This window comes from Tachysurus fulvidraco, chromosome 2, assembly GCF_022655615.1.
Source record: "Tachysurus fulvidraco isolate hzauxx_2018 chromosome 2, HZAU_PFXX_2.0, whole genome shotgun sequence".
Taxonomy (NCBI): Eukaryota; Metazoa; Chordata; class Actinopteri; order Siluriformes; family Bagridae; genus Tachysurus; species Tachysurus fulvidraco.
This window is the reverse complement of record NC_062519.1, coordinates 27,607,785-27,632,740: the sequence shown is the minus strand read 5'-3', so window position 1 is coordinate 27,632,740 and position 24,956 is coordinate 27,607,785. Positions and strand designations below refer to the sequence as shown.

Here is a 24,956-nt window from a genome sequence, read left to right as displayed (position 1 = left end):
GGGTCTACGTTTATAGGAAAATAATCAGCGGCAGTGGTTGTGATATGGTGAGAATGTTTTTAAAGAAGCACATTTTCTCCAGTTATAGTTATATCTCTATAAACCAAGTAAGATATGATCAATTTTATCAGAGTAATTTTTTTCAGTCTCATGAAACTACTGAGAAATCAGAAAGTGTAAAGCATCAACAGGGAATGGCTTTACCAGTTACAGCTGACACTGGAGACTCTTTCCAAAGATAAAAGTCACTAAATTTCTCCTTACTAAAAGTTTTACTGTATAATTCTATAATCAAGAATTACACAATTTTTAAAAAAATCTGTGGGGTATTTGCCGTATATCTCTATTAAATGTGACTATAAAAAAGACAACATATAACAATTTGCTTTGAGAGCATGGTGGTGTCATTTAATTAATACAACAGCTACTTCACTAATTTGAGTGGTTTAAGTGGTTCCAATAAAGGCTATATTTCCTATAACCAAACTGGTACATTTCACTGTGTGTATTACTCCATTAATTTGTAATTATCAAATCATCAGCAAACATGACAAATGATGCATTTTAGGAATATATCTATAGACTTAAAATATGGAAGCTACTCAGTTGAAGTAAATAATTAAGAAGGCACTAATGTCACCAGAAGCACATTTAATGTGACTGTACAAATCAGTGTGAGAGAGCAAGCCAGTTTATGTATAATATAGTGATTGTGATTCTTCTGTATCGATTTCATTTGGCCATGTTGTGTCCAAAATGTCACTTTGTATTCATTTTAGCTTAAAGAACTGTTGTATAAAATCAAAATCACATTCACAATCATGTGGTTATGCTAAATAAAGCTATTTCGTTTAACTACAGACTTGCTTGTGTGAAGAAATTGTTGCAATATTAATTTTTTGACAACTCTAATTTATTATTTAGTTAGTTTCCTGTTCTAACTCAGACAGTTCATCTCAGTGCAAATGCTATCTCTGTATTAGCAACCTTAAATCAGATATATGTAAAGGAAAACATTCAGCATTTATGAGGTACCAGATAGTGTGAATTTCATGTGAATTGAGTGAGACTACTTTGCAGTATAGTTTATTTTAAGATGATGTTAACTGTAGGCAGTACAATGGCAGAGAAGGTAGAGTTGCTGTCTCACAGCCCCAGGGTCACTGACTTGATCCTGAGCTTGAGTACATCTTCTCTCTTTGTTTGTGTAGGTCTCCTACAAAAAAACATGTCTGTAGGTGTTCTGGGTATTATAAATTCTCCCTAAAAGAGAATGGGTGTGTGAAGTATTACTGACGATGAATAAATGAATGAATGAATGAATGAATGAATGAATGAATGAATGAATGAATGATTCAAGGATTTTGCTATGCCTTACAGAACCCATTAAGGCAAGCAAGTCACACTAATTTAATATCTGGCAAAAGATAATAAAGGGTCTTATAGCTCATTGTAAGCTTATTTATTATAAAACCAAATAGTACATCAAATTTTTGCTTCGAAATAAGAAGCGACGCGGGAACACACCTACACACTCACAGCGACTGAACATTAATGCAAGAAGCTCATTTCCCTGTGCTGATCTGGCATCTTTGCAGTAACGTTAAGGGTTTTTTTAGCCTGCACTATTGTTGAGGTTTCATCTTACAGTAATATTTAATTGACAGATAAAGCGACAAAATCCACAGACTACCGAATTGAGCAAGGTGGCACTGTAAGCACAATGAATAGAGGTTCTGGTTCTGCTGAAATGCCTCCCAATTTTACTGTCGTCCTTCCTTTCGTCGTGTGAAATTATTCGCACATTTTCAAGGCGGTTCAAGTGACTACGACTCCACACGGAGTTGATCAGATTTAAGCGTTAATCTAAAGATCAACTTCAGATAAAACCAGCGTACTCAAAATGGTCTTAAAGCGTGAGACAGCACGATAATAGCAAAGTTAACACATTAGCCACATTAATCCTAACCAACAGCTGGTGGTCCATTTACACCCCCCCACACCCACACTTCAGTTCACCGAGTGACATAAAGCCTTACTTACCTCCAACACACAACAGTGACATCTCTTTCAGCTGTTTATAATCTATGTTGGCGGTTTTGATGCTTTACAGAATAGAGAAATATATTTAACGCTTTACGTTGACAGGACCGTTAAATCAGAGCCGACACGTTTTCAATCGAAATAAAGAACTCACTGACCAAATATAACACGAGCAAGTAGTTGAAATTTAAACGTCGACTGTCTAGAGTGTCGTTTCTACATAAGTCCTCGCTGTTCTTCGGGGGCAAACGGTGATTTTTTCGTCTTGTTAGCCTCTCTTGAACCGCCGCACAGCCATCTTGTTCAGCACCGCCGTTACGAGGACAGCTACTATCGTGACGTCACTAAAAAAAAGAAAAGCTGAACCGGCGTGACGCGGTCACCAGCATCACTTAACCCCATCAAATCAGAGCAATTCTAAAAAGAAATGCTAATGAAAATTGGTGCACCAAAAAAGACATTTATGGTAGTCTTGGAAGACGCTAGGAAATTAATCAACAGTCAGGTTCTCCTACATTATAGTGCATTTTGTTTCCATTTTGTTTATTTCTGAGTGCCAGAGGAATAAATTCAGCTGAGAATTCATAACACGAATTAAGTTTCATTTTTACCATCCACATTGTATTACAGTCTTTAACATTTTGTATTTTTGTGAAATCATTCACAACGGCACAGCAAACAGATAAGAAAGAATGAAAAACAAAATGTTGTATGGAGAAAAAGACTGGGCTGATTTCGTTCTAGCAAACTTGTGTCAGTGGATTGGATTTTAGGAAATTGATTTTAGGAAAGTGATTTTTGCAAGAGAAACACAGCAGAGCTTTATGGACTGAGTATTTAAATATTAGGCTTATTGTACAAATTCTAGCCAAATAATATCTAGTCAGTGTTGGTCCAGTTCTATTAGGACAAGGCAGAGCACAACAGATGTAAATTTACACATACAAACTGCATCTATATGGTTCCCCTGCAATGGCCCACAAGTGTAGGTACAATGTAGATATACCTAATAAACAGGCAGGATAATGCAGAATAGTCAAAACAGAAAAAATTACTTTGAAGAGCTTGACAAAACAAGCATTATACAAAACATCTGGACAATTATTTGAAACTGAGATTAATATTTAAATGTTAAATGCCACCATCTGCTGGACAAGATGGATAAAATAAATTTCACTGCAAATACACAATTTATTCAGAAAATGAAAGGTTTGTCAAGCAATTATATTAGGGTTGATTAGTGATTAGACCTCTGTATAGCAATGTTCAAGCATCAAAGTGCACAAGATTTGTATGTGGTATAATAACCAAGGCCCAGTTGTTCAAAGGTAAGCTGATCGGATTTTGGTTATCGGATTGGATCAAATCTTGAAAATGGGTTGTTCAAAAGGGAAAGAAGGAATCTGAAATCCGATTAGATTACAGAATCCAATCCTAGTTTTAATCTGGATCAAAACTTCAGTTTGTGTTATTCAAAACTTGTCAGTAGGATTTGGATAACTTTGATCCAAAAAAACAGGATTATCCTGATCCCAACAGGGGGTAGGATTTCAAGGTGGATTCCAGGAGGAAAATGTAGTAAAACTTTAAAATGGGTCAAATAATACATTTGTATAATTTAGTGTATATACTTTTATTGAAGCAAAACTTCTAAACAAGACTTCAGATCTGCCTCATAAAAGCAGAGCTTGTAAATGCTGGTCTCTCCTCCTCAGATGAAAAAGAACACTGAACATTCTTAATTTTGTTAACTATTGGACATTTAGCCATTTTAATTTTTTAAAGATGTTTTCAAAATTTCCACAATGTATTTGTTAATGTATATTTATTTTTTATGACTCAGATGAGGGGTCATAAAAGAAATTATGAATGGAAATGGATGTTTGTTATTTTTGGGTTTTGTCTCAAAATAAAAAGCTCTTACAGTGACCCCATGTTGGCTCTTCTACCTGTTCTTTACATAGCTGGTAGCCCACGTTGTGATATGTTGTCCCATTTAGAGCACAGGTAATCCGGATTTAGTAATCTTGAAAACGGTGTATCTGGATCAGGGTGATTAAAAGTAAAACGGATTACCTGATCCTGAATAGGAAAAAATGGGATTTCCAAATCCGGATCATTTTGATCCAGATTAAACTTTTTGAACAACTGGCCCCCAAGTGTTGTAGGAAGAGGATTTTGGATTTGTAACATTAACTATTATTTTTAGTTACGTTGCCCCCCCCCCAATAAATAAATAAATAAATAAATAAAGATGTGAAGAAATGTAAAACATAATTCACTATAATATAATATAATATAATATAAAATGAGGTCTTATATGAAAATTACAATTAATTCAAGGAGAATAATTAAAGGAAAAAACTTTAACACAAAAATACTGTATACCCCATTTTATTGCATTTTTGGTCACTGCAACATGGAGCAGCATACACTTATGATGAATTATACACTAACACATTACAGAAAATTTGTTTACAGAGTAAACATTTAAAAACAAGAAGAATTTAATTTCATCAAAACATTCCCTGAATCAGCTTTTCAGTACCCATCTCTATATTTTTCTTTTTTTTTTTTTTTAAATAAAGTTATTATAAATCAGTGTAACATGTAAAATCTACATTCAGGAAAAAAGTTTCACAATAATAATCTGCCTGAAATACTGCAATGCATTACATATTAGCAGTTAATTACTGGAAAATGATTTACAATTCTGGAATGACAAATGGACAATTGATATAAAATGTAAAAAGTAAAAGAGAAGAATAGGACAGTTTAAAAGTAAGAAATAATGCAAATAAAACAAAGCAATTAAAAACAAATTAAAACATTCTAAAAAAATGACCGTGTCAATAGTGCCTAAAGAATCGACCACGTCTAGATGTTGAGACACAACTGCACCCCATAAAAAGTAGATTTTCCTTCAGTAATTTTGAGTAATCCTGTCTTCATGGTGCTGTAATTCAAAGCCTCAAACCCATACGCAGCCCAGCTGCACATGACTCTCAGAGTTTCTCACTGGAAAACAGAAATGAGAATGGATAGAATCACAAATAATGTTAGGTACTGTCAAGAACTGTTTTATCACAACAAGATGGGTTAATTTGGTTCCTAAAAAAAGCAGAACAGTTTGGTAAGCGGTTAAATAATAAATAAATATGGCACATAAGCTATATGTCGCTATTAATAACACCAAAACAAGTAGCATTTTAAAACAGTTTAATAACTAATAAAAAAACAACAACAAAGTAGTCTTTAATTTTCCATCTACCTTCCTGTATTTAGTGATAGTTTGAAAAAGGAAACTCGAAAGTGTGCTTCACACATTTGAAATGTCACAGAACCCTCAACTCAACACTGAGTTGGAGTTAAATGTTGGACTTGCACTGTTTGCACCAGGTTGCACATTATGTGGTTAAGACTAACTTACTTTAAGTCCTTAGATGCGTGTTGTTCTATGTATCTGTTTTTGTTCTATGTAGTACCCTGGTCCCGGGGAAACGTTGTCTCATTTCACTATGCACTGCGTCAGCTATATATATGGTTGAAATGACAATAAAAGCTTCTTGGCTTGTCAGTCAATTAAATGGATTTCAGATGAAATGGACACTCAGAGGTCAAAAAAGTCTCAGTTGGCACTTTACCACTTTATCCACAAAGCAGTATATTTGAGATTTATTGCAGATTTTGTTAATTGAGCTGCTAAGCTTTCATCTTAAGCTTTTCAAAAACATTTACAGCCAGTGTAATGAATTGCAAGAAGTACAATGAAGATGTGTCCCAAATTTCAAATGTATGCACTATTCTATGCCAGTTTTATTATAAATAGTGTGAGACGTATTCGCACTGAAAATCCCAACAAGAACTAAGTGCACTTCAAGAACCCACTGATACGACTAAACAAAATTTGGACACTTCATGTGCTCAGTGGTTGCATGTTTGCTTAGCTGAAGAGGAGATGGGCTAACAATTGCTGACACTGGATGAGAACAAGACAAGCATAATCTGCCTCTGGAAACAATTACACGTTCGTCTGATGGTGACCGAGGTCATACTGGGCATAAAAGCTAACTCTGACAAAAAACAAAAAAAACCCCCCCAAAAAACAGTAAAATTAAAAAATTTATTTATTCTCTTAAGCTAGCAGCATCACATGTGATTAGCTTCAAACTAGATAATGGTTTCTACTTTGGTTAGTAGGAAAAAAGTACTCTGTTTGAGAGGTTGCTGCCTTTATAAATGGTAAAGTGTGCGGTGTGCATTTTAAGTTGGTATTTCTGACACAGCTGTTTTAATTAAAATTCAAAAACATAGAATTATACCATTAAGAAGATACCTGTCTAAGTGAGCCAGCAGCTCTTGGAGCTTGATCAGCAGAGTGCGGTGCTCATGAGGACTGCTTTCCAAGGCACTGCTCAAACGACTCAGGTAAGTGTCAAGAGTTCCATATGAGGGAGTCTCACCTGTGCCTGTTAAACAAGAGACCAATTTTACAAAGAAATCAGTAAAGAAAAGTCACATCGTTATAATAATATAACCAAATCTCCTGAAGTCTTACTCAAAAGTATGAGTTTAAAAGAACACAACATTGTATGTATCTGTAGTCTATCAAAACAATATACAGATATTCAGTGGTGGTTATTAAATCCCTCCAGGCTTTGGTGATCGCAAAAAGTAACACAAAAACACTTGAAACCTAGCCTGACATAATGTGATGTCACAACACATATTCAGACAAAGCCTTCTTTGTCATAAAAAGTATTTACACAAGTGTCTTCAGTGGTAGTAGTTTTAAAGAAGAATCCTGTACTTGCAATTTTGCCAAATGAAGTAGTTTTACACAAAATAAAAATATGGAAGACACATTTCTTTTTTACTGATTGTGCTCGTTAATACTGCTCTGTACCCTTAGGCTGGCCAACCAGAAGCTCTCTACTAAAAGATACCAGAAGATGTTTTTATCAGGTTACGTTTGAAGAACACAGTTTGCAGTCTGATCTGCCATCATTAATCATAAAATATGTCCAGAGCAAAGTAGTGTCTTGTCATCAGATTGGGATGTTGTTATTGGAGCACTTTGTACTGTTAATAAACTGTCACAGTATCAGGGCAAGCCTCGATCTCAGCAGTGTACAGCTGAACGGTTTCAAAACAAACACCAGAGTGACTGACCTGGCAGGGGCACGGAAGCCAGGCTGTTGACTAATGTCTGTTTGATGGCCTGCAGCCGGCGGTGCAGAGCCTGTGTGCGCATCTCATCCTGGCCCAACTCAGCCTCCAGACGCTCTTTGGCATTAAACATCTCAGCTATGTGCTTCTGCAGAATGGTGTTCTGCTCCTCGAACTCCACGTTGGCCTTACGCAGCCGCCGGAGCTCAGCCTCCCGTGCTGTGAGGGAAAATAAAACATTTCATAAAAAAGAAACTTGTGTTTTATGTGATTATATATATTTGATAATACTTGTACCTTTGTTTTGATCGAGGAACTCTTCTGTAAAAATGGGCACGTCAAATCTGCTAGAGAGATCTGAACTCTGAAGAACAGAATGCAGGAAATGATGTATAAAATAAGTACAATTCCATGTTAATTAAATACTGAAAAATCAAGAAAGAAAAATTTGAACATGACTGATGAACTTCTTTTGTTGCAATTCAGCAGTTAAAACATACCTTAAGAGTTGAAGATGCTGAACTATTGGCATTTATAATAACAGATGTTAACTCCTCTACAAAAAATAAAACATTTTGCATTCAGTTTCAACACAGAATGAAGATCTATGAGTATAAAGTTTCATAACCCAGGATCGTATGGTTTATTAAATACTTCTAATTAAATTAAAAATAAGTGGAAAATGTACATCTTCATAAATTCAGACTGAACAAGAATATAAACTGCTCCATCCACCAAATGGTGCATTGAACACTAGCAAATTACAAAAAATTCTGACCTTTCTTAATTCTCTTGTCTTGGATCTTGGCACTGGTGATCTGGAATGCTTCGCTTTTCTGGTACTCCTTCAGTTCTCGTGCATATTGCACCTTTTCCCGATCTGCTTCATCCAGGTAACGCTGCAAGCAAAAAGAATTTGCTACGCACTAACAATGTACTTAACCTGGTATAATTTTGACAAATGTTTAAGATGTGCATTGACAGAAAGTTACCTGTTTGTCATGGGGAGCTAGGCGGCTCCACTCTGCCCCAAGTCTCTTGGTAATCTCTGGGAAAGGGAGGTCAGGGTGCAAGGCACGGATATGTTCTCGTCTTTCATTCAGGAAGCGCACGTACCCAGTCACTGGAGCCTTGGGACCATTGGGCAAGACCTTCTTTCTCTTTTTACCTTTGGGCCAGCCACGCTTTTTCACAGGCTGGGCATTGAGTGAATTATTGTTCTGGGCAAGTTGTATTTGTGAAGCAGATAACAAATAAATTCAAGTATCTCAAACATCATAGATCATAGACAAGTTTATGACTTGTTAGAATTCTTACCTCTTCTTGCATTGAGTCTGAATGATGAAAACCTTTTGATCCAGGACCATCGCTCTGCTCTTGTTTGACTCCCCCCATTACAGATTCATCTGTTCCTATGGAACCTAGGATAAAATAATTACGACTGAAGATCAGAATTCAGGGGACACATAACCAAGAAGTCAAAACTAACTTAACAGTAAGGATTAACAATATGTTAAGTTGCGTAGTGGGTAGTATTACCACCTCACATCTATGGTGCATGTTCTCACAATCCTGGTTCTCTGGCTTCCTCTCACTTTCCTTTTACATTGATGTAGATGGCACAGCTACTCTAAATTGCCCCTAGCTGTCGATGAATATGTTTCCAGTGCCCTGTTATAGTCTAACAGTGCATGAAGGGTGTATTCCCAACTTGCACCCAGGATAGTCTCCAGATCCAAAGTGACTCTGGCCAGGCAAAAGCAGCTACACAGAAGAGGGAATGATTGGATATGTTGTGCAAGCATCATGTACACGAACGATTTAACCATTCAGCCTTTCTGAAAAGTTTTCTTCTTAAGCATCACTCATAATTCACCAACCAGCTGAATTGGCAACAGTACAGACCAAGCTAAAGCAATCTGGAGCGACACTACGCAAAAATATTTTTAGTCTAATGCCAAATGCATTCACATTACAGCCCTGGCAGGATCCTTTCTATTTAAAACTAGTCAATACAGTCAATATACCTGATCGATTTTTTTTTCACTAACTGCAAAAGCTCAATGTTATTTTTGTCGTGTAATAACGATTATTAAAATGTCTCGGAGTTAATACTTGCTCTTGTCTGTAATGTTAGCAAGCATTATATAGCTAATGCTAGCGCTAGTTCAACAAACGAGCATATATTACCACTAGCATAACAGTTAGCAATGCTAAACAGCTAGCACCGATGTGAACTCGTTTCCAGATTGCGGTGCGAAAAAAAACGCCTGCTTCTAAATCAATACACTTAATTTTATTTGTATAGCTTGGTAGAGGTACAACAATTTAGCTTACCTGAATAGATGTGTCTCCCAAATCAACAACCGCATAATAGTGTGTGGCGTGTTCTCAAAGCTGATTGGACGACGAGGTTCGCTTAGATGGAATCACAACAGATGATTGGTCAGTCGAGGTGGGCTTCTTAAAGATTATTGGATTTGACTGAGTAGGCGGAGCGGCACCTTTCTAACAGTCCTCTCCATTCTACATTGAGCACGTCAAAGCCCTGTCCTAATCCAATGTCACTGAAAATGGCGGCCCCTAAGGCACCTTGATCTAGGGTTAAACTCCTGTGTGTGATCTCTGTGAACATCATTCGGAAAATGGTGAGAAAAAGCAGTGTGGTGGTCACAGACTACAGTTTATGCATACAGGAAAATAGTCTAATATTATGCGTGTGTGTGTGCACCTTATATAAATATTATATATTATATTATGTGCATTGTTATTGCACAATTGTATCTTAAAGTGCACCACAAATAATGTTAAACACATTCGTTGCACCCTGAAAAATTATTTTAACGTTATTTGATGACCCATAATTTATTAGTCTTTTATTGAATGAAATTAAATGCACTTTAAACCAAGTAGCACACACGTGGCGGCATGACACATGGATCATAGGTACGTGTTAGCTGTGAGTCTTTCAAACCTCTCCTGGTTGAGAAATAAAACAGTTTCTTCATTTCAAAGAGGGTTGAATTTGGGCAGGTTCACAAATGGCTAATGACGGGGTACTTTTCAGAGGATTTACATTTAAAATAACAAGATAGTAACAACACAAGATGGCAGTGTTGACAATACATGATGTGTCGCTGGCCGAGAGGTCCGTCTCAATCCACCAGCCTGCACACAGGAACGCTGACTCATTAGGCAGCACTACACAGTGAGACTACAGGCAGCTGTTGGCACACACGCACAAACGCACGCGCGCGCACTCACTGTCTAGGTGAGTACATATAGAAGCAGACAGACATCCTAAAAAGTTTTGATTGCTTCCGTCTTTAGATTGATCGGTAAGCGTGTTATTATCTTAATAATATAACCACCCTTTAGAGCGCAGACTTTATATGACTTTAACCCTGTAAATAACCTTTCCGGAATTGTTGCCATTAATAGTTTTGGACGCCTGTCAACAACTTAGGCTACTAATTTAATTAAACTGAAATACATTTATATGAAAAAAAAGAACAATTTTTTTTCTGTTCTGCTGTTTGTAAATGCTTTTTTACACATCATTTAGAAAGCGAATTACAAAATTTTTTTTAACACACTTTCTGTCGTAAATCCTGACGGCGTGAACCTGAGCTAAATATATAATAATAATAATAATAATAATAATAATAATAATAATAATAATAATGTAAAGGTTTGGGACTAGACTTTAATTTCATTTAATTCACATTTTTAATTCGTCTAAAAGATCAAAATCAAATCAAGTTAACAAAACAATACATATTTACACGAAGTTTTTTTTATTGCATGTGAGTACTATTATTATTTTTTTTAAAAATTGCATCATGAATCATTAATGTATTGAAAACAGGTGTTTATTTTTGAGATAATAAAAAAATAGACAAACAAATAAATACGAATTGATTTACTCATCTGTGAGGTGGCATGTTTGTTCAAATGGGATGCGAATTGAAATTTATTAGAAATTTTATATACATATATGGGTGAGTGTATATACATCATTCTATTAAGTAAATACTGGGAACCATGTAGCTTAATTAAAGCCTGGAGACAAACATGGGGTGATTTATGTTTATGTAAAAACACTACATTTTATGTCATGGAAGACAGTGAAGTGACGGCTGGGTGAAGCCATTTCTCTCCGCCCTCTCGGCTCATTTAGGCCCTATTTCTGGTTATGCGCTGTTGTGTGCGTTTATTCCAGCCCAGCCTGCAGTGCTCTCCGTGCAAGATGGCCGCGGGTGAGAGCAATAGCCGCTCCGCTTGTTTAAATCCATCCAATTCGGGCTCGCTGGGCAACGCTCGGCCGAGCAACGGTGCTCATTCGGTACCCGTTAGCAACCTGGGCTCAGGGTCTGCAGGGTCCGCGGGGAACGTTGATCCTCAGGCGCCAGGCCTCGATCGAGACACCGCGCTGGTGTCCGCGAACACCGTGAGCGCGCAGAATCCTCCGCGGCAATCCGCGCCTCACAACACGGCGAGCAGAGACGCTTCTCGCGCCGCCTCCAACATGAACATGACGGCCACGTCGACGTCCAGCGCGGCGGCGGCGGCATCTTCATCATCCTCGTCCTCCTCCTCCTCATCTTCTTCATCGTCTGCGGGCGCGTCCGCAGTCTCGGCCTCTGTCCCCGGCAGCCCAGCCTCAGTGCTCGTGTATCGTGAACCCGTTTACAACTGGCAGGCAACAAAAAGCACGGTGAAAGAAAGGTTCGCGTTTCTGTTCAACAACGAGGTGCTGAGCGACGTCCATTTTTTGGTGGGGAAGGGGATGGGAGTGCAGCGCATTCCTGCGCACAGGTAGGGCCGAAATGGGGCCAATGCAGTTCTATAAGTCATTTGTTTACTTTCTTAAAATGTAAAATTAGCTAATGAGAAAACACAGAGCCCCGAAACGTCGATAGAAGCTAGCAAGTGTTTACACGGAAGCAATAATATAACAGCTTTAAGTCCTGACGAAACGCTTTTAACATGTTTAATTTGGCATTTTGTAAACAGCTTGTGTTGGAAAACAGTCAGAAAATCCGCTCTTTTGCGTTTTCGCGTCTTTCTATCCGGCTGCGCCTTATGGGTGATGTTTAGGTTGAACGCGCAGCATCAGATACACAGAGTCTGAAAATTCACCAGGCTGTTTTACTTTTAAATAACCCTTCAGTCGTCATCAGTTAGACCGCTTTTTTATTCAGCACATAGTAATGTCTCTTTGCGTCTCGACAGATTTGCCCTCGCCGTTGGGAGCGCAGTGTTTGATGCCATGTTTAACGGCGGCATGGCCACAACATCCACCGAAATCGAGCTGCCCGACGTGGAACCTGCTGCTTTTCTGGCCCTCCTTAAGTAAGAACATCAGCATAATTTGGTGGTAATAACCTTTATTAGTGTTCCATCTGATCTTTTGTCTCACATGCCCTTGAGATACCCTTGACGTTAAAGCGGGATCAGAGCTTACATTTGAGCGCAGAAGTTTGCACCCCCCCCACCAATCGGTTTCTAAGTAATATATGTTCAAATGATTGAAATTCCAATAAATCCTAGAACTTTAAGTATTATAAGTATTTGAGATGTTAAAGGGACACCCGTGAAACCTTTCTGGCCTTTGTGTCCTATGGGACAGTGGGCAAATTTTAATCTCAAAGCTGTTTAGAAGCCCTAAAGAAATGCTTAGGTGAAAATAAATCTTTTCCATTTACTCCACTGCAAATGAAACTAATCAACCAGGACCTTTTTCTAATTGCAACTAATGAATTAGATGTTTTAATCAAACCATTCTTTTAATCCATAGCTATGTATAAGCCATGTCTGCTTTCCCACCATTTGCAGGTTTTTGTACTCTGATGAGGTACAAATTGGGCCAGAGACAGTGATGACCACGTTGTACACTGCAAAAAAATACGCAGTGCCCGCACTCGAGGCACATTGTGTTGAGTTCCTGAAGAAAAACCTACGAGCTGACAATGCTTTTATGTTACTCACCCAGGTAAGAGTTGAGGGTTAATCTGTAACCTTTGATTCAAGATGGTGGCATGGCAGTAGCACACAGTGGCCACTCTGGATTCAAAATGGTGCTGTGTATACACAGAGTAAACAAGCCTTGTTTAAGTAGCAAAAAACACAAACGTATGTTTTTAGTTATAGACTAGTTATAGCATAGCCTAATGCCATTCACCTACACTGACACATTTGCTTACAGTTTGTCGATTTGTAATGTCTTTCTTGGTTATTTTGCAGTCACACTAATTATTCTTGAATGATTTGACTTCATGTATCAGCAGTTTTTATGTGTTTAATGTTGTGTTATAAGCAGATTACACCAATGTGGTAATTCTGAGATGATTGCATATACAAAGCCTTGCTGTGTAAGAACATCAAACTATTATAATACCTACACTACTAGCAATGAATGTATTGTAGATTCAGAAGTACTGCTTTAACTCTCAAAGCTTGCAATCAGCTGCTCTGTTGTAAAAAATGCCTTTTAATTATGTAGAAACATGTCTCATTACATTTTCAGGCACGGCTCTTTGACGAGCCACAGCTTGCCAGCCTTTGCCTTGAGAACATAGACAAGAACACATCAGATGCACTCGCTGCTGAAGGCTTCACTGACATTGACCTGGGTATTTATCATTTTACAGACTGATCACACTCAGACAGACCTGAATGTTTACATATAGCTCAAATTTAGGCAGCAGACAGTTAAATAATTAATATAAAATGATTTGGATTATCTAAAAATCACAGCAATGTGCTAATGATTATCTATTTGAAAATTTCTGCATTTCTCAAAGTTGGTAGCTGGGGATGTGGTAGCTCAGTGGTTAAGGTGTTGGGCTACTGATCGGAAGGTCATGGGTTCGAACCCAAGGTCCACCAAGCTGCCACTGATGGGCCCCTGAGCAAGGCCCTTAACCCTCAGTTGCTCAGTTGTAAGTCACTCTGGATAAGGCTGCTAAATGCTGTAAATGTAAATTTGTTGAACCTGCACGACAAGTTAGTTATAGCAGCTGTAAGCTGTCATTCCCTCACCATTTTCTCTTTATCTCTCTTTCAAGATAATAAGACAACAAACACATCTTGTATTACTGAGAACCCAGAAACTACAAAGTTCTCTGTTCTGATTGCTTTCCCTTCATGGGGGAAAACCCCCTAGTTATCTTCAGGAAGAAATATTTATAAAGAAATCTTCAAAATATTTATGAGACAAATTATTTTTATACCATTAAGCTTAGGATTGTAGATATAGATCATCCACCATACAAGTCTATGTGAAATGGTTATTCTATTTGTAACATATAAGCGTAAGCACATTAACATAAATTATGTTATTTTATATTACAGTATCATTTGATTTACAGCTGACTTTATTGTTATTGTTAGTTTGTAGGAAGTTAAACACCTTCCAAACACTCAGAATTCAGAAACAGTGCTGTGGTACTGTGTTTTTCTTTAGTTATTTTAGCCCAGTAATTGGGATCATTTGTATGATATCATACCATACTAAAGATACGTCTTGGTATCTCTCTATCTTCACAAACATAGATAAATATAAGATGTTTCTGGAGACAGATAACACTACTCAACAGTGGATATTGACCTTAGTAGCTCAGCGGTTAAGGTGTTGGACTACTGATCAGAAGGTCATGGGTTCGTATCCCGGATCCACCAAGCTGCTACTGCTGGTGCTCCTGAGCCCTTAACCCTCATTCACTCAGTTGTATAAATTGAAATAAAAATGTAAGTCACTCTGGATAAGGGTGTCTGCTGAATACCAGACATATAAATGTAAAAATGACCAGTGAAATGGTTCCAGTTTTGGTGGGTTTTTCTGTGTTTTCTTTAAGGGCTGCATAATATATTTTTAAAACATTTTCACAGTATAATCTTTTGTAATACTGATCTTGCTGATATCTGGATTTCATCATTGATCCTCTGTAATTTAGTTGCTACAGTTTTTGTGTTGTCTGAATATTTCATATGAATATCCTTGAGATTCCAATTGATTTGCTGGGGGAAAAAAAGATGGATGTACAAATGAATGTTATTGACAGCTAAAGTTTATGTAAATGCACAGAAATGAGATGGATGACTTATTGACAGAAATATGACTTTTTTCAGTGACCCGATTGTTACATTGTACATTATATTATTTGATAAAGTTATTGGTAATTTTTAGACACATTGGTGGCGGTACTGGAGAGGGACACACTTGGTGTGCGAGAGGTGCGTCTGTTTGGAGCAGCGGTACGTTGGGCCGAGGCTGAGACTCAGAGGCAGCAGCTGCAGCCTACACCAGAGAACAAGAGGCGAGTGCTGGGCAAAGCCCTCGGCCTCATCCGCTTCCCGCTTATGACCATAGAAGAATTTGCAGCAGGTAACAATATTCTCTCTGTTAGCCATAGTTATTTAAGCAGTTTACATTTGTTCGTTATAAAACAACTGTTAAAGATTGAGTGATCTGTGTCACACACAAGATTATGTGAAAAATGATAAAAGCCTTACATTTTTTATATTTATCACATGTTAATGTTAAGGTAAGAAAGTGCACCGAGCCACAAAAAACTGAAACAGAAATTGCATTTTAGTCAAAAATAGATGTTTGGTTTTTTTTACATACAAATTTACTATGGATAAAAGTGAGTGCAGTTACTGATATTTTAATGAATATAGTGAATTATTTCACAGTCTGCCTGAGAACTTCATAACAAATGTCTCCTTAGAATACACTGAATTTCATGCTTAAACTTTATTGGTTGTGTTTGTCTCAGGTCCAGCTCAGTCAGGCATACTGACAGATCGAGAGGTGGTCAGCCTGTTCCTGCACTTTACCGTTAACCCCAAACCTCACGTGGAGTTTATCGATCGTCCACGTTGTTGTCTGCGAGGGAAAGAGTGCAGCATCACACGCTTCGGCCAGGTGGAGAGCCGCTGGGGGTACAGCGGGACCAGCGACCGCATCCGGTAATCCTAAAAGTGCAGATAGACTTTTTAAAGTGTTACTGTGATGCACTGGATAGATTATTTATTATGCAAAAATTCTCCTTAGGTTTTCTGTAAATCGCAGGATATTTGTGGTGGGATTTGGGCTTTATGGCTCCATACATGGTCCAACTGACTATCAAGTCAACATCCAGGTAGGACTTTTAACAAATGTCAGGAAATATAATGGTGTGGTGTAAATGTGTTCATGTTTTTTTCTCTGTAGTGTCTGCAGATTGCCAAATGAGTGAACTCCTTATCATTAATTATAGTTAAATAGTAAAATTGTTATAATAATATCTAGATAAATATTTATATCTTTGTATTTGTAGCTTTATATACTGTATCTTTTTCATTATGGTCAATTATAGTGCTGTTAATATGGTAGATTTGTTATGTCTCCTAAAGCTATCTTCACTTAAGTTAATATCAGAATCAGAATCTGCCAAGTGTGTTGACACACAATGAATTTGGTTCCAGCTGTTTGTGACTATACAAGACAAGACGATGCAGACTATACGAGACAATACAGACGATGTGATACAATATAGACAGTACGTGTATTAAATCTGAATACAGAATATATGACTGATCAGTTATGTACATGAAGTGCATGGTAGTGCAAATAACAGTATTGTGATGACTGACTGATAATGCAGTAGATATGAAGCCGGGAATATAATTATGGTGAGTTGTTAATCAGGGTGATTAACAACTGTTCTTGTGTCTGGAAGTTTTGGTAAGCAAAGCTCTATATGTCCTATTTGACCCAAAAGGTGCTCCAAAAGCACCTAAAGTTTTTTCATCTCCAGCAACAACTGAAGGTGTAGTACCAGGCCAGGGATATAGTTCTGGGTGGAAATGTGGCAATTCAGAAAACATTTAACAAGAGTTCTGTTTACAAACTCAAGAATCAACCAACCAACCAATCTATTTATCCACCAAGCATTTCCCATTTTGAAAATGGTTGGGTTTTTCTCCATGAGGAAAGACTGAGAATTCAAAACTCCTCTTGACTGAAATAGGATCTTTCATGACCTTCTTTAAGGTTTCTGATCAACCAAGTCACTGGTTGTCTTCAAGTGAAGATTGACTTACCTTTTCACTAAGCACTACCATGAAGCTTTATAATTAAAATAACAACTCGTATTGTTTTTGTTGCTGTACCAAATCTTTGCTAACAGGGTGTTAACTTGGTACAGTAATATAATTTTTAGACCCTGACCTGTTAGTACCAACAGAATTTTGTTCACTGCTGGTGAAGTTGAACAGGCAATAGTATATAATAATGCCAATGGATATGTTATTTATAGATACTAAAATGACCTTGTAAAACCAGTTATGTGAAATATGTTTGTAGAAAACAAAAAAGTCTTTCTACACAGATCATTCACACAGACAGCAACACAGTCTTGGGGCAGAATGACACTGGTTTCAGCTGTGACGGCACGGCTAACACCTTCCGTGTGATGTTTAAAGAGCCTGTGGAGATTCTCCCTAGTGTCAACTACATTGCCTGTGCAACACTTAAGGTAGTCTTCTGAGCAAACAGTTTATAACAATTCAAACAATTTAAACAATGATTCTCAATTCATTAATAAGAGATTGTCATTGGTTATATGTAGGGTCCGGACTCCCACTATGGTACAAAGGGTATGCGCAAAGTCACGCATGAAGCTCCAGCTACAGGCACAAAGACCTGCTTTACCTTCTGCTATGCTGCAGGAAACAACAACGGCACTTCAGTAGAAGATGGACAAATTCCCGAGCTCATCTTCTACACGTAATGATGGATGTGGATATGTTGGATGCGTGTGGACTACTTCACTACTTATTACTCTTTCAATGAACTGCTCTGGTGTAGACATCAGTAACCAAATGATTTTTCTTTTTTTGTTCTGAGAAGTCTATCATGTACCCAGTTGTGCTTTGGGTATGGATGTTTTTCTACCTGTGTAGCACCTCATCGCATAAGGCTGAACCTATGACCAGATTGTGACATCTTATTGGTCAGATGCTGTCATTAGAGCTTTTACCACTCAGTAACAGACAGCTAAATTTCAGTTTTGGTTAATGTTAAACGGGTCTAAACTGGGTCCACATTTTGACTCTAGTAAGTAATGTGTAGACATTCTGGAGTTGCACTGATGCACTTTTGACTCAGACACAACTGCAAAACGTGTTTGGGCAAAATACACATTTGTTTGAAATACAGACTGTTACATTTTCTGAGGCATACAAATGTTGAAAAATAGCAGAAAAGTATGTTTACAAAGGAATGGTGTTGAACTGTAAATGCCCCTGATAATCTTCAGTACCAATTCCAATGGAGCACTTGCATTCAGAATGCCATTTTAATTTTGAATTGAATGAGGTTAACTTTGTATGTATTGCTTATGTACCATGTTTCTTCGTCATTGTAAAAGTGCTGTAAATACATGTTCAATTAAAGTCTGTACACTTGTGCTTCTTTGCGTAAGAAATGATGCAATGCTTGCAGACTTGCTTCACACCTGAAACCTATCATAGGTCTCGGATGTGGTTCAATTAAATCACTATCCTTTTGGAATTAACACAAGAACATGGATGTCTCCTGCAATAAAAATCTGATGCTTAAAGGAAAGTGAAGTGCCACACCAAACCCCTCTATACAAATTTAACCATCTTAGAACAACTCAAGTAGATCAATTTTTCCAATAGGTATTTCTTACACTATAAAACAGCTTTAAATCAAGCAAGTAAGGAAGCAAAGTAGAAGTTGATCATTGTGTATTTAATACCATTTTAACCACGTGTAAAAATCTGGGCATATCAGTCATGAATTGACAAACAGCCATTTCCACACAATACCATTTTTATTTATTAATGTTAACTTCTCGATCACATGTTTTGGCAAGCAATAGTGCTCATGATGTTCTGTACAGTCCAGTCCAGTCCCTAGTGAGAGCTTTACAATTTGTCCAAGTAGTTATCCAGAGCTGGAATTCCTTCCTTGAGACCCTTGCGCTTACGTGTTTCGGCTACAACCTGAGCTGGCTTGGTGCTGGGTTCCATTGGATCTCCAGGAAGGATCTGCCAGTGATCAAACACACACTGTGGGAAGGCCTGGCCAGACGTGTTGGAACGAAGGTCAGCAGTGAAACCTTTGGGGGAAAGAAAAATGAATTACACCCAACAATCAGTATAGAAAGAGAAAAGGCAATCGGTATGCTCATGCTTCACGTACCAAAAGATTCATTGACAGGCAGGTAAGCCTTGACCACAAACATGGGGGTTCCCATGACCTGGGACTCCTCAAACACCAGTCCTCTCTTCCTGTTCAGGACACCATAGATACCACCAACAACAGCCTCAGGGCACTGTGGATAGGGAAGGGGGTGTGTCAATCACTAATCTACACTTTAACCCAAGCAAGAATTTAACAACTGCCTGCTCTCCCTCACCTGGATCTCGACCAGGTAGACCGGCTCAAGGAGTCTGGGCTCGGCTGTCAGCTGGCAGGCGTAAAGCACTCTGCGTGCTGTAGGAATGATCTGGCCACCACCACGGTGAATGGCATCTGTGTGAAGTGTAACATCATGGATATCGAAGCGAATACCACGCATGTTCTCCTCACAAAGCACACCCTGTAGTTTGAAAAAGCAAAGGGTGAGAAAAAAAGCTACTCTGGATAAATAAACTAAGACATAAGAAAACCTAAAACTTGAACAGGAGAAATCTCACCTCCTTGCTGGCCCACTGGAAACCAGCTACCACACTGTCCTTGATCTCATTAAGGTACTGCACTCCCTTGGTTACGTCCACAAGTACGTTGGGGCCGGTTCCGTCAGGGCCGAAGCACCAGATCTTACGGGCCTCGGTCACCTCCCACTCATACTTCTCAGCCAGATAACGGGCACGTGCCTTCAGCTCCTGCCTAGAAGCGACTTCACCCTTATCAATATCCTCAGGCAGACCTTCAGCCAGGGGACGGGCCTTCATGAACAAACGGTTGTGCTTGTTGGGGGACTTGGACAGGCACATTACTTTGGACTCCTCAGAAACGGTTTCTCTATAGGATACAACTGGGTCGGATTTCTGTTGGACACAAGTTAGACATGATTCGCAACTCGGGCTGCACATTCATACCAGTGAAAAATACAGTGATGGGCATGGTAGTACCTTCAGTGGAATGCAGGCATGGTCCTCTTCAAGATCCTTCAGGCAGATCTCAAGATGCAGCTCACCAGCTCCAGCAATGATGTGCTCTCCAGACTCCTCAATGATACACTGCACCATAGGGTCAGACTTAGCCAGACGTTTCAGACCCTCTACCAGCTTGGGCAGATCAGCAGGGTTCTTAGCCTCCACAGCCACTCTCACCACAGGGCTGACGCTGAACTTCATCACGCGCATGTTATGGGCATGTTCAAAGGTGGTAATGGTCCCAGTTTTCACCAAAAACTGGTCCACACCAACCAGACCCACGATGTTACCACAGGGCACATCCTCAATAGGCTCAACATAACGGCCCATCATCAAAATGGTCCTAATGTAAAACAATCACGTTAACAACTTCAAAAAGATTCCTAGAAGTGAACCACTCAACTGCTTTAAAAAATAAATAAACTAAAATAAAAAGAAAGCACTAACCTCTGAATGGGCTTGAGGTAAAGATCCTCCTTCTTGCCAGGAGTGTAATTTGGTCCCATAATGCGCACCTTCAGACCAGTAGAGACACAGCCAGAGAAGACACGTCCAAAGGCATAGAAACGACCCTTATCAGTAGTGGGCACCATCTTAGAGATGTACATCATAAGGGGAGCTTTGGGATCGCAGTTCTTAATACCTTCAAAATAAATAAAAATTACTCAGAGTTGATCACTTTATGCAATTGCTTTTAAGTCACATTGAATCTTCCAGGATAAACATACCCATAGCTGCATCATCATCACCAGGTCCTTCATAGAGCAGTTCACAACGATACTTCTGAGCAGTGACAGGGGAAGGCAGGTGGATGGTAATCATCTGAAGCAGAGCCTCTCCAGCAGGGAGCCAGCGACGCATTACAGCCTTCAGCAGGGGCTTGCCTTCCTTCTCTTTGTCCTCAGAGTCCAACTTGATGTCCAACTTCTCAATCAGCTTAGCTGTCTCCTCTTTCTTGAAATTCATGATGGCATCAAAAACCTGTGAAGAAAGTAAGCTGTTGTGAAGAACTGAAATTTAAACAGTGAAATCTGGAAGCAACTGCAGTCTATACTTCCAAGCCAAAATATCAGACTGAATGCTTTCATCACTAGACAGTCAGGTCAAAGTGAAGAATATTAAATCATCACTGAAGTACATACAAAACAACTGACTTTGCTTTAAATGCAAAGTTGTTTCTGCTTACCTTAAAGATAGGATCCAGGATAAGCTGAGCAAAGGTCCTAGGGAGCTTCTTGCCATCAGGACTAGTTGGAGACTTGCTGAATTTCCCAGTTGCAGGGTCAAAATACCTAAAAAGGCAAAAAAATTGTTACAGCACAATTCACATGGTGCATTAAGCCAAAACACACAATTACTTGTCTTAAGCAGGAAGCCTTACCGGTCACCCCAAAGTTTTTTCATCATGTCCTCCACTTTCTTGCAGCGCTCTGCAGGGCCAAGTTGGGCATCACCCTTGGCAGCAAACTTCATCACATACATCTCAGCAAACTGCTTAAGAGTGAAGGCCCAACCATGCAGTCCTGACCCAAACCCAACAGTACCAACAACTGGATCGATCTAAAACATAAAATAGAGTTGAGTTATTTAAGCAATGCCAACAGGACAATTGATTCAGTATTACAAATGGAAAAAAATGATAACATCCTACTTAATCAATGCCAATCAGAGCTCAGATGACAGAGTTGCAATGATTTAACACCAAGTTCAGAAACCCAAAATGTGCGATTCTCACCATGATGTTACCCATGGGTCCGTTCTCATCCTCTCCGTAGGTAGAAATAATCACGTTGACATTCTCCACAATACGCTGGAAAGTCTGATACAGCTCTTCTGGCTCCAGCTGCAACTCCAGCAAGGCACGGTCCATCTTGTTCATCATCAGCACAGGCTTAATTCTCTCACCAATAGCCTGCCTCAGCACAGTCTCTGTCTGCACACACACCCCTACAAAAGCAAACAGGTCAGGTTTGGGCTTCATGCCAACTTAAAACTGGATCATGCTGTTTAACCATTTTCAGGTAAACAATGTTCAGTATAGTGTTTTGCACTCACCAGACACACAGTCAACGACCACCAGGGCTCCATCAGTGACACGCAAAGCAGCAGTCACCTCAGAGGAGAAGTCAACGTGCCCAGGGGAGTCAATCAGGTTGATAAGAAAGCCAGTGCCGTCCTTGCACTGCTTGATAAAGGCCAAGTCATGTTCAGTGAGCTCGTAGAATAAGGAGATGGCACTGCAAAATAATAATAAGACAATTAACATGAAGCAAATCCCACTTGGCAGAAACGTCAGACTCTGGACCAGGGACAAAAATCACTCACGTGGATTTGATGGTGATGCAACGCTCCTGCTCATCCTTTCTTGTGTCAGTAAAACGTGTTTCTCCTGCTCGGGCTGAAGCGATGATACCAGCCTTGGACACCAGCGAGTCAGTCAAAGTGGACTTTCCATGGTCCACATGCGCAATCACAGACATGTTACGGATGTTGGACTTTTTGTCCATGATGGCACGGATCTGGTCTACTGTAAAGTTCACCTGAGGAAGGAAACAGTTTAAAATCAGAATGCATACAGCTTTCAGTTCTCAAGAAGTCTAATGTATAAAACACATAAAATACAATGTACACGTTACAAAAGGGCAGTGCAGGTCCGACATGTTTTTGCTGACGCAATTAGACCTGCGTCAATCCAGAAGGGAAAAAGTCCGTGTAGGACAGAAGAAGATTAATCATAATTTATTGGCTATATTGTATACTTCAATCGCACATACAAAATGCCTACATTCGTATATTTTAATTGCACATTTCACACCTGTACATGTGTATATACAATTTTGTCTAAATTTGTATGTCATTCTGTTACACTGGAGCTTCCGTCACTAAAACAAATTTCTCACGTGAAAACATGCCTGGCAATAAAGCTCTCCGATTCTGATAACCGGCAAACACCAGGAAAAGGCAGAATCAGAATCAGATTTATTGGCCAAATAATACAATACCAATACAACCCGCATCTACGGGATAATCGTAAACGGTAAGGCCAGAACACCAGCACTAAAGAGAAATCCTTAAATCAAAATCATGATTCGTGCCAACTGATGACGCCGGCATTTTCTCTGGTTGAACGCAGTGCGCCGCCACATCAGCCGGTAACAGGCCACGTGTAACTATATAAGCGGCACAGCACGCGGGCCGGCTGGCGGTTTTAGTCGAACAACGTGAACACAGAGCCATGTAACTGTGGTACAATCCTACAAGATCCTGTCATGCGAGTTAGATTCAGGAATACCAGTCAGACAGTTAATGTCCAAGCCTTTTCCCTTCGTCAAAACGGGGTTAGCAAGAAAACTAGCGGCTAACAAGTTAGCCAGCGGCCAACGCCTGAGAAAATACTGTATGGAATCCCAGCAACATTTACGGCAAGTTAGATACCGGGGGTAAAAAAATATCAAAAACATTTTCTTATAAGACCACCATGAAACGTCTATACGCAGCATCCATGTCCCCGACACGGTATAAGGCCTAACGGTGAAACACAATAGGCCGCCATTTTGCTTTCCCGGTGCATCAAATGGCAGCCCGGTAACTGAAAAATAAACATCTGGAACAACTCGAAGCGTTGAAATGGCAACGCAAAGCTAAGCTATAACTCCATGCCTGTGTATATGAGCGGTGAATAAAACACAAGACTCACCATTTTGACGGATGTTGTTGGATTCGCTGTGTGGAGCAGCAGACACAAATTTTACACTGCCTACCTCACCAGGGCATAGGCAGGGAAGAGGCCGTTGACGTCAACGCGTAGGAATATATAGCGAGGGTGCGTCACGCGTAATGTTGCGTGGCGACGTCAGAAAACGGTTGCCTACAAACGATGGTAATGAATATCTAGTCTACTACATGCTCCATTATTTTATAACCTACAGAGTGCACCTATGTAGGGAGTCACGTAGGAGTTTGGGATTTGTATCTACAGATTCTGAATAAACAAAAATGACCTCAGAATATTTTACTTATAAATATTTTAACAGTAAATATAATATTAGAGAGGATACCGATATCCCATTAAATTATATCTATATAAAGTAAAAAAAAAAAAAAAAAAAAAAAAAAACGTTTGTTATATAAAAATACAAAAATTAGGATTAAATTGAGTTTATTGTGTACAGGAAAATCACTAAACTTTTACTTCTCTAATCCCGATGAGCCACTTCAGTACAGTTTGAAAAACAAACAAACAAACAAACAAACAAACAAAAAAAAACAAAACAAAAAAAAAATTAGTCATCAGCAGGTGGCACTATTGTTCCTGTAGCAACTTTATATCTGAAAGTCTTTGTAAACCAGTGATTGATTTGAAGTTATAATAATAATAATAATAATAATAATAATAATAATAATAATAATAATAATAATAATAATAATAATAAATAACACACATATATATATGTGTGTTTAGGATTTTACATTATATATTTATTTGAAAATAAATTTTATCAAGAAAATAAAAGTTCCAACTACATACAATCTGATTAAGACAACTTCAACAAGTTAATTGCTAA

The 24,956-nt window shown here is 38.8% G+C and overlaps 4 protein-coding genes and 1 non-coding gene across 22 annotated transcripts in view; 1 reads left to right on the top strand and 4 right to left on the bottom strand.

Moving 5' to 3' along the window:
- Positions 1–2,377, bottom strand: part of unc13a (unc-13 homolog A (C. elegans)) — a 39,400-nt gene extending 37,023 nt beyond the window's left edge. For 9 of the 10 annotated variants that reach the window (XM_027169900.2, XM_027169898.2, XM_027169901.2 and 6 more), the window contains exon 1: positions 2,044–2,377. In XM_027169900.2, the coding sequence (XP_027025701.1) occupies positions 2,044–2,065 (22 nt within the window). In that variant the 5' untranslated portion in view covers positions 2,066–2,377. The remainder of the gene's footprint in view (positions 1–2,043) is intronic. The other variant, XM_027169897.2, reaches the window with a different exon arrangement.
- Positions 2,378–4,421: 2,044 nt separating this feature from the next.
- hmg20b (high mobility group 20B) lies at positions 4,422–9,688 on the bottom strand. Of its 7 annotated transcripts, none has more exons than XM_027169590.2 (9): positions 9,550–9,688; positions 8,530–8,633; positions 8,205–8,432; positions 7,991–8,111; positions 7,713–7,768; positions 7,510–7,576; positions 7,216–7,431; positions 6,366–6,512; positions 4,422–5,061 (listed from the first exon to the last, which is right to left on the bottom strand). In XM_027169590.2, the coding sequence occupies exons 2-9, from the start codon at positions 8,605–8,607 to the stop codon at positions 5,015–5,017; spliced, it is 960 nt and encodes a 319-aa protein (XP_027025391.1). In that variant the 5' UTR covers positions 8,608–8,633; positions 9,550–9,688; the 3' UTR covers positions 4,422–5,014. The 7 variants fall into 7 exon arrangements, with proteins under 7 accessions (XP_027025391.1, XP_027025394.1, XP_027025390.1 ...); XM_027169593.2 differs by having other exon boundaries at positions 8,205–8,408; XM_027169589.2 differs by lacking the exon at positions 9,550–9,688 and adding an exon at positions 8,755–9,510.
- A 1,460-nt stretch (positions 9,689–11,148) lies between these two features.
- On the top strand, positions 11,149–18,672 carry btbd2a (BTB (POZ) domain containing 2a). 3 transcript variants are annotated; one of them, XM_027169585.2, is made up of 9 exons: positions 11,170–11,940; positions 12,448–12,567; positions 13,051–13,207; positions 13,742–13,847; positions 15,404–15,601; positions 15,996–16,188; positions 16,274–16,361; positions 17,592–17,738; positions 17,832–18,672. In XM_027169585.2, the coding sequence occupies exons 1-9, from the start codon at positions 11,408–11,410 to the stop codon at positions 17,991–17,993; spliced, it is 1,704 nt and encodes a 567-aa protein (XP_027025386.1). In that variant the 5' UTR covers positions 11,170–11,407; the 3' UTR covers positions 17,994–18,672. The 3 variants fall into 3 exon arrangements, with proteins under 3 accessions (XP_027025387.1, XP_027025386.1, XP_027025385.1); XM_027169584.2 differs by having other exon boundaries at positions 11,170–12,030; XM_027169586.2 differs by lacking the exons at positions 17,592–17,738; positions 17,832–18,672 and adding an exon at positions 16,687–17,585 and having other exon boundaries at positions 11,149–12,030.
- Positions 18,673–18,958: 286 nt separating this feature from the next.
- LOC113657667 (elongation factor 2) lies at positions 18,959–24,242 on the bottom strand. Its single transcript, XM_027169583.2, has 13 exons — positions 24,089–24,242; positions 22,717–22,931; positions 22,447–22,628; positions 22,127–22,338; positions 21,773–21,951; positions 21,578–21,683; positions 21,120–21,372; positions 20,839–21,034; positions 20,368–20,734; positions 19,930–20,283; positions 19,650–19,832; positions 19,433–19,565; positions 18,959–19,349 (listed from the first exon to the last, which is right to left on the bottom strand). The coding sequence occupies exons 1-13, from the start codon at positions 24,089–24,091 to the stop codon at positions 19,156–19,158; spliced, it is 2,577 nt and encodes an 858-aa protein (XP_027025384.1). The 5' UTR covers positions 24,092–24,242; the 3' UTR covers positions 18,959–19,155.
- LOC113657952 lies at positions 21,459–21,525 on the bottom strand. Its single transcript, XR_003444275.1, has one exon. It is a non-coding gene; the product is annotated as a small nucleolar RNA SNORD37 (small nucleolar RNA).
- Positions 24,243–24,956: the final 714 nt, after the last annotated feature.

What these genes read in the sequence shown, in the direction of transcription:
- LOC113657667 (XM_027169583.2), bottom strand. An exon ending in TGCATCACCATCAAATCCAC is followed by an intron (nt 22,629 to 22,716) that starts GTGAGTGATTTT and finishes ATTATTTTGCAG; the next exon opens with TGCCATCTCCTTATTCTACG. An exon ending in GCCTGTCAATGAATCTTTTG is followed by an intron (nt 19,350 to 19,432) that starts GTACGTGAAGCA and finishes TTTCCCCCAAAG; the next exon opens with GTTTCACTGCTGACCTTCGT.
- hmg20b (XM_047810608.1), bottom strand. An exon ending in CAGACTCAATGCAAGAAGAG is followed by an intron (nt 8,433 to 8,529) that starts GTAAGAATTCTA and finishes CAACTTGCCCAG; the next exon opens with AACAATAATTCACTCAATGC. An exon ending in GTTCCTCGATCAAAACAAAG is followed by an intron (nt 7,432 to 7,509) that starts GTACAAGTATTA and finishes TTTCCCTCACAG; the next exon opens with CACGGGAGGCTGAGCTCCGG.
- btbd2a (XM_027169584.2), top strand. Translation starts at nt 11,408, where the DNA reads ATGCGCTGTTGTGTGCGTTTATTCCAGCCCAGCCTGCAGTGCTCTCCG. An exon ending in CTTCACTGACATTGACCTGG is followed by an intron (nt 13,848 to 15,403) that starts GTATTTATCATT and finishes GGTAATTTTTAG; the next exon opens with ACACATTGGTGGCGGTACTG. An exon ending in CATAGAAGAATTTGCAGCAG is followed by an intron (nt 15,602 to 15,995) that starts GTAACAATATTC and finishes TGTTTGTCTCAG; the next exon opens with GTCCAGCTCAGTCAGGCATA.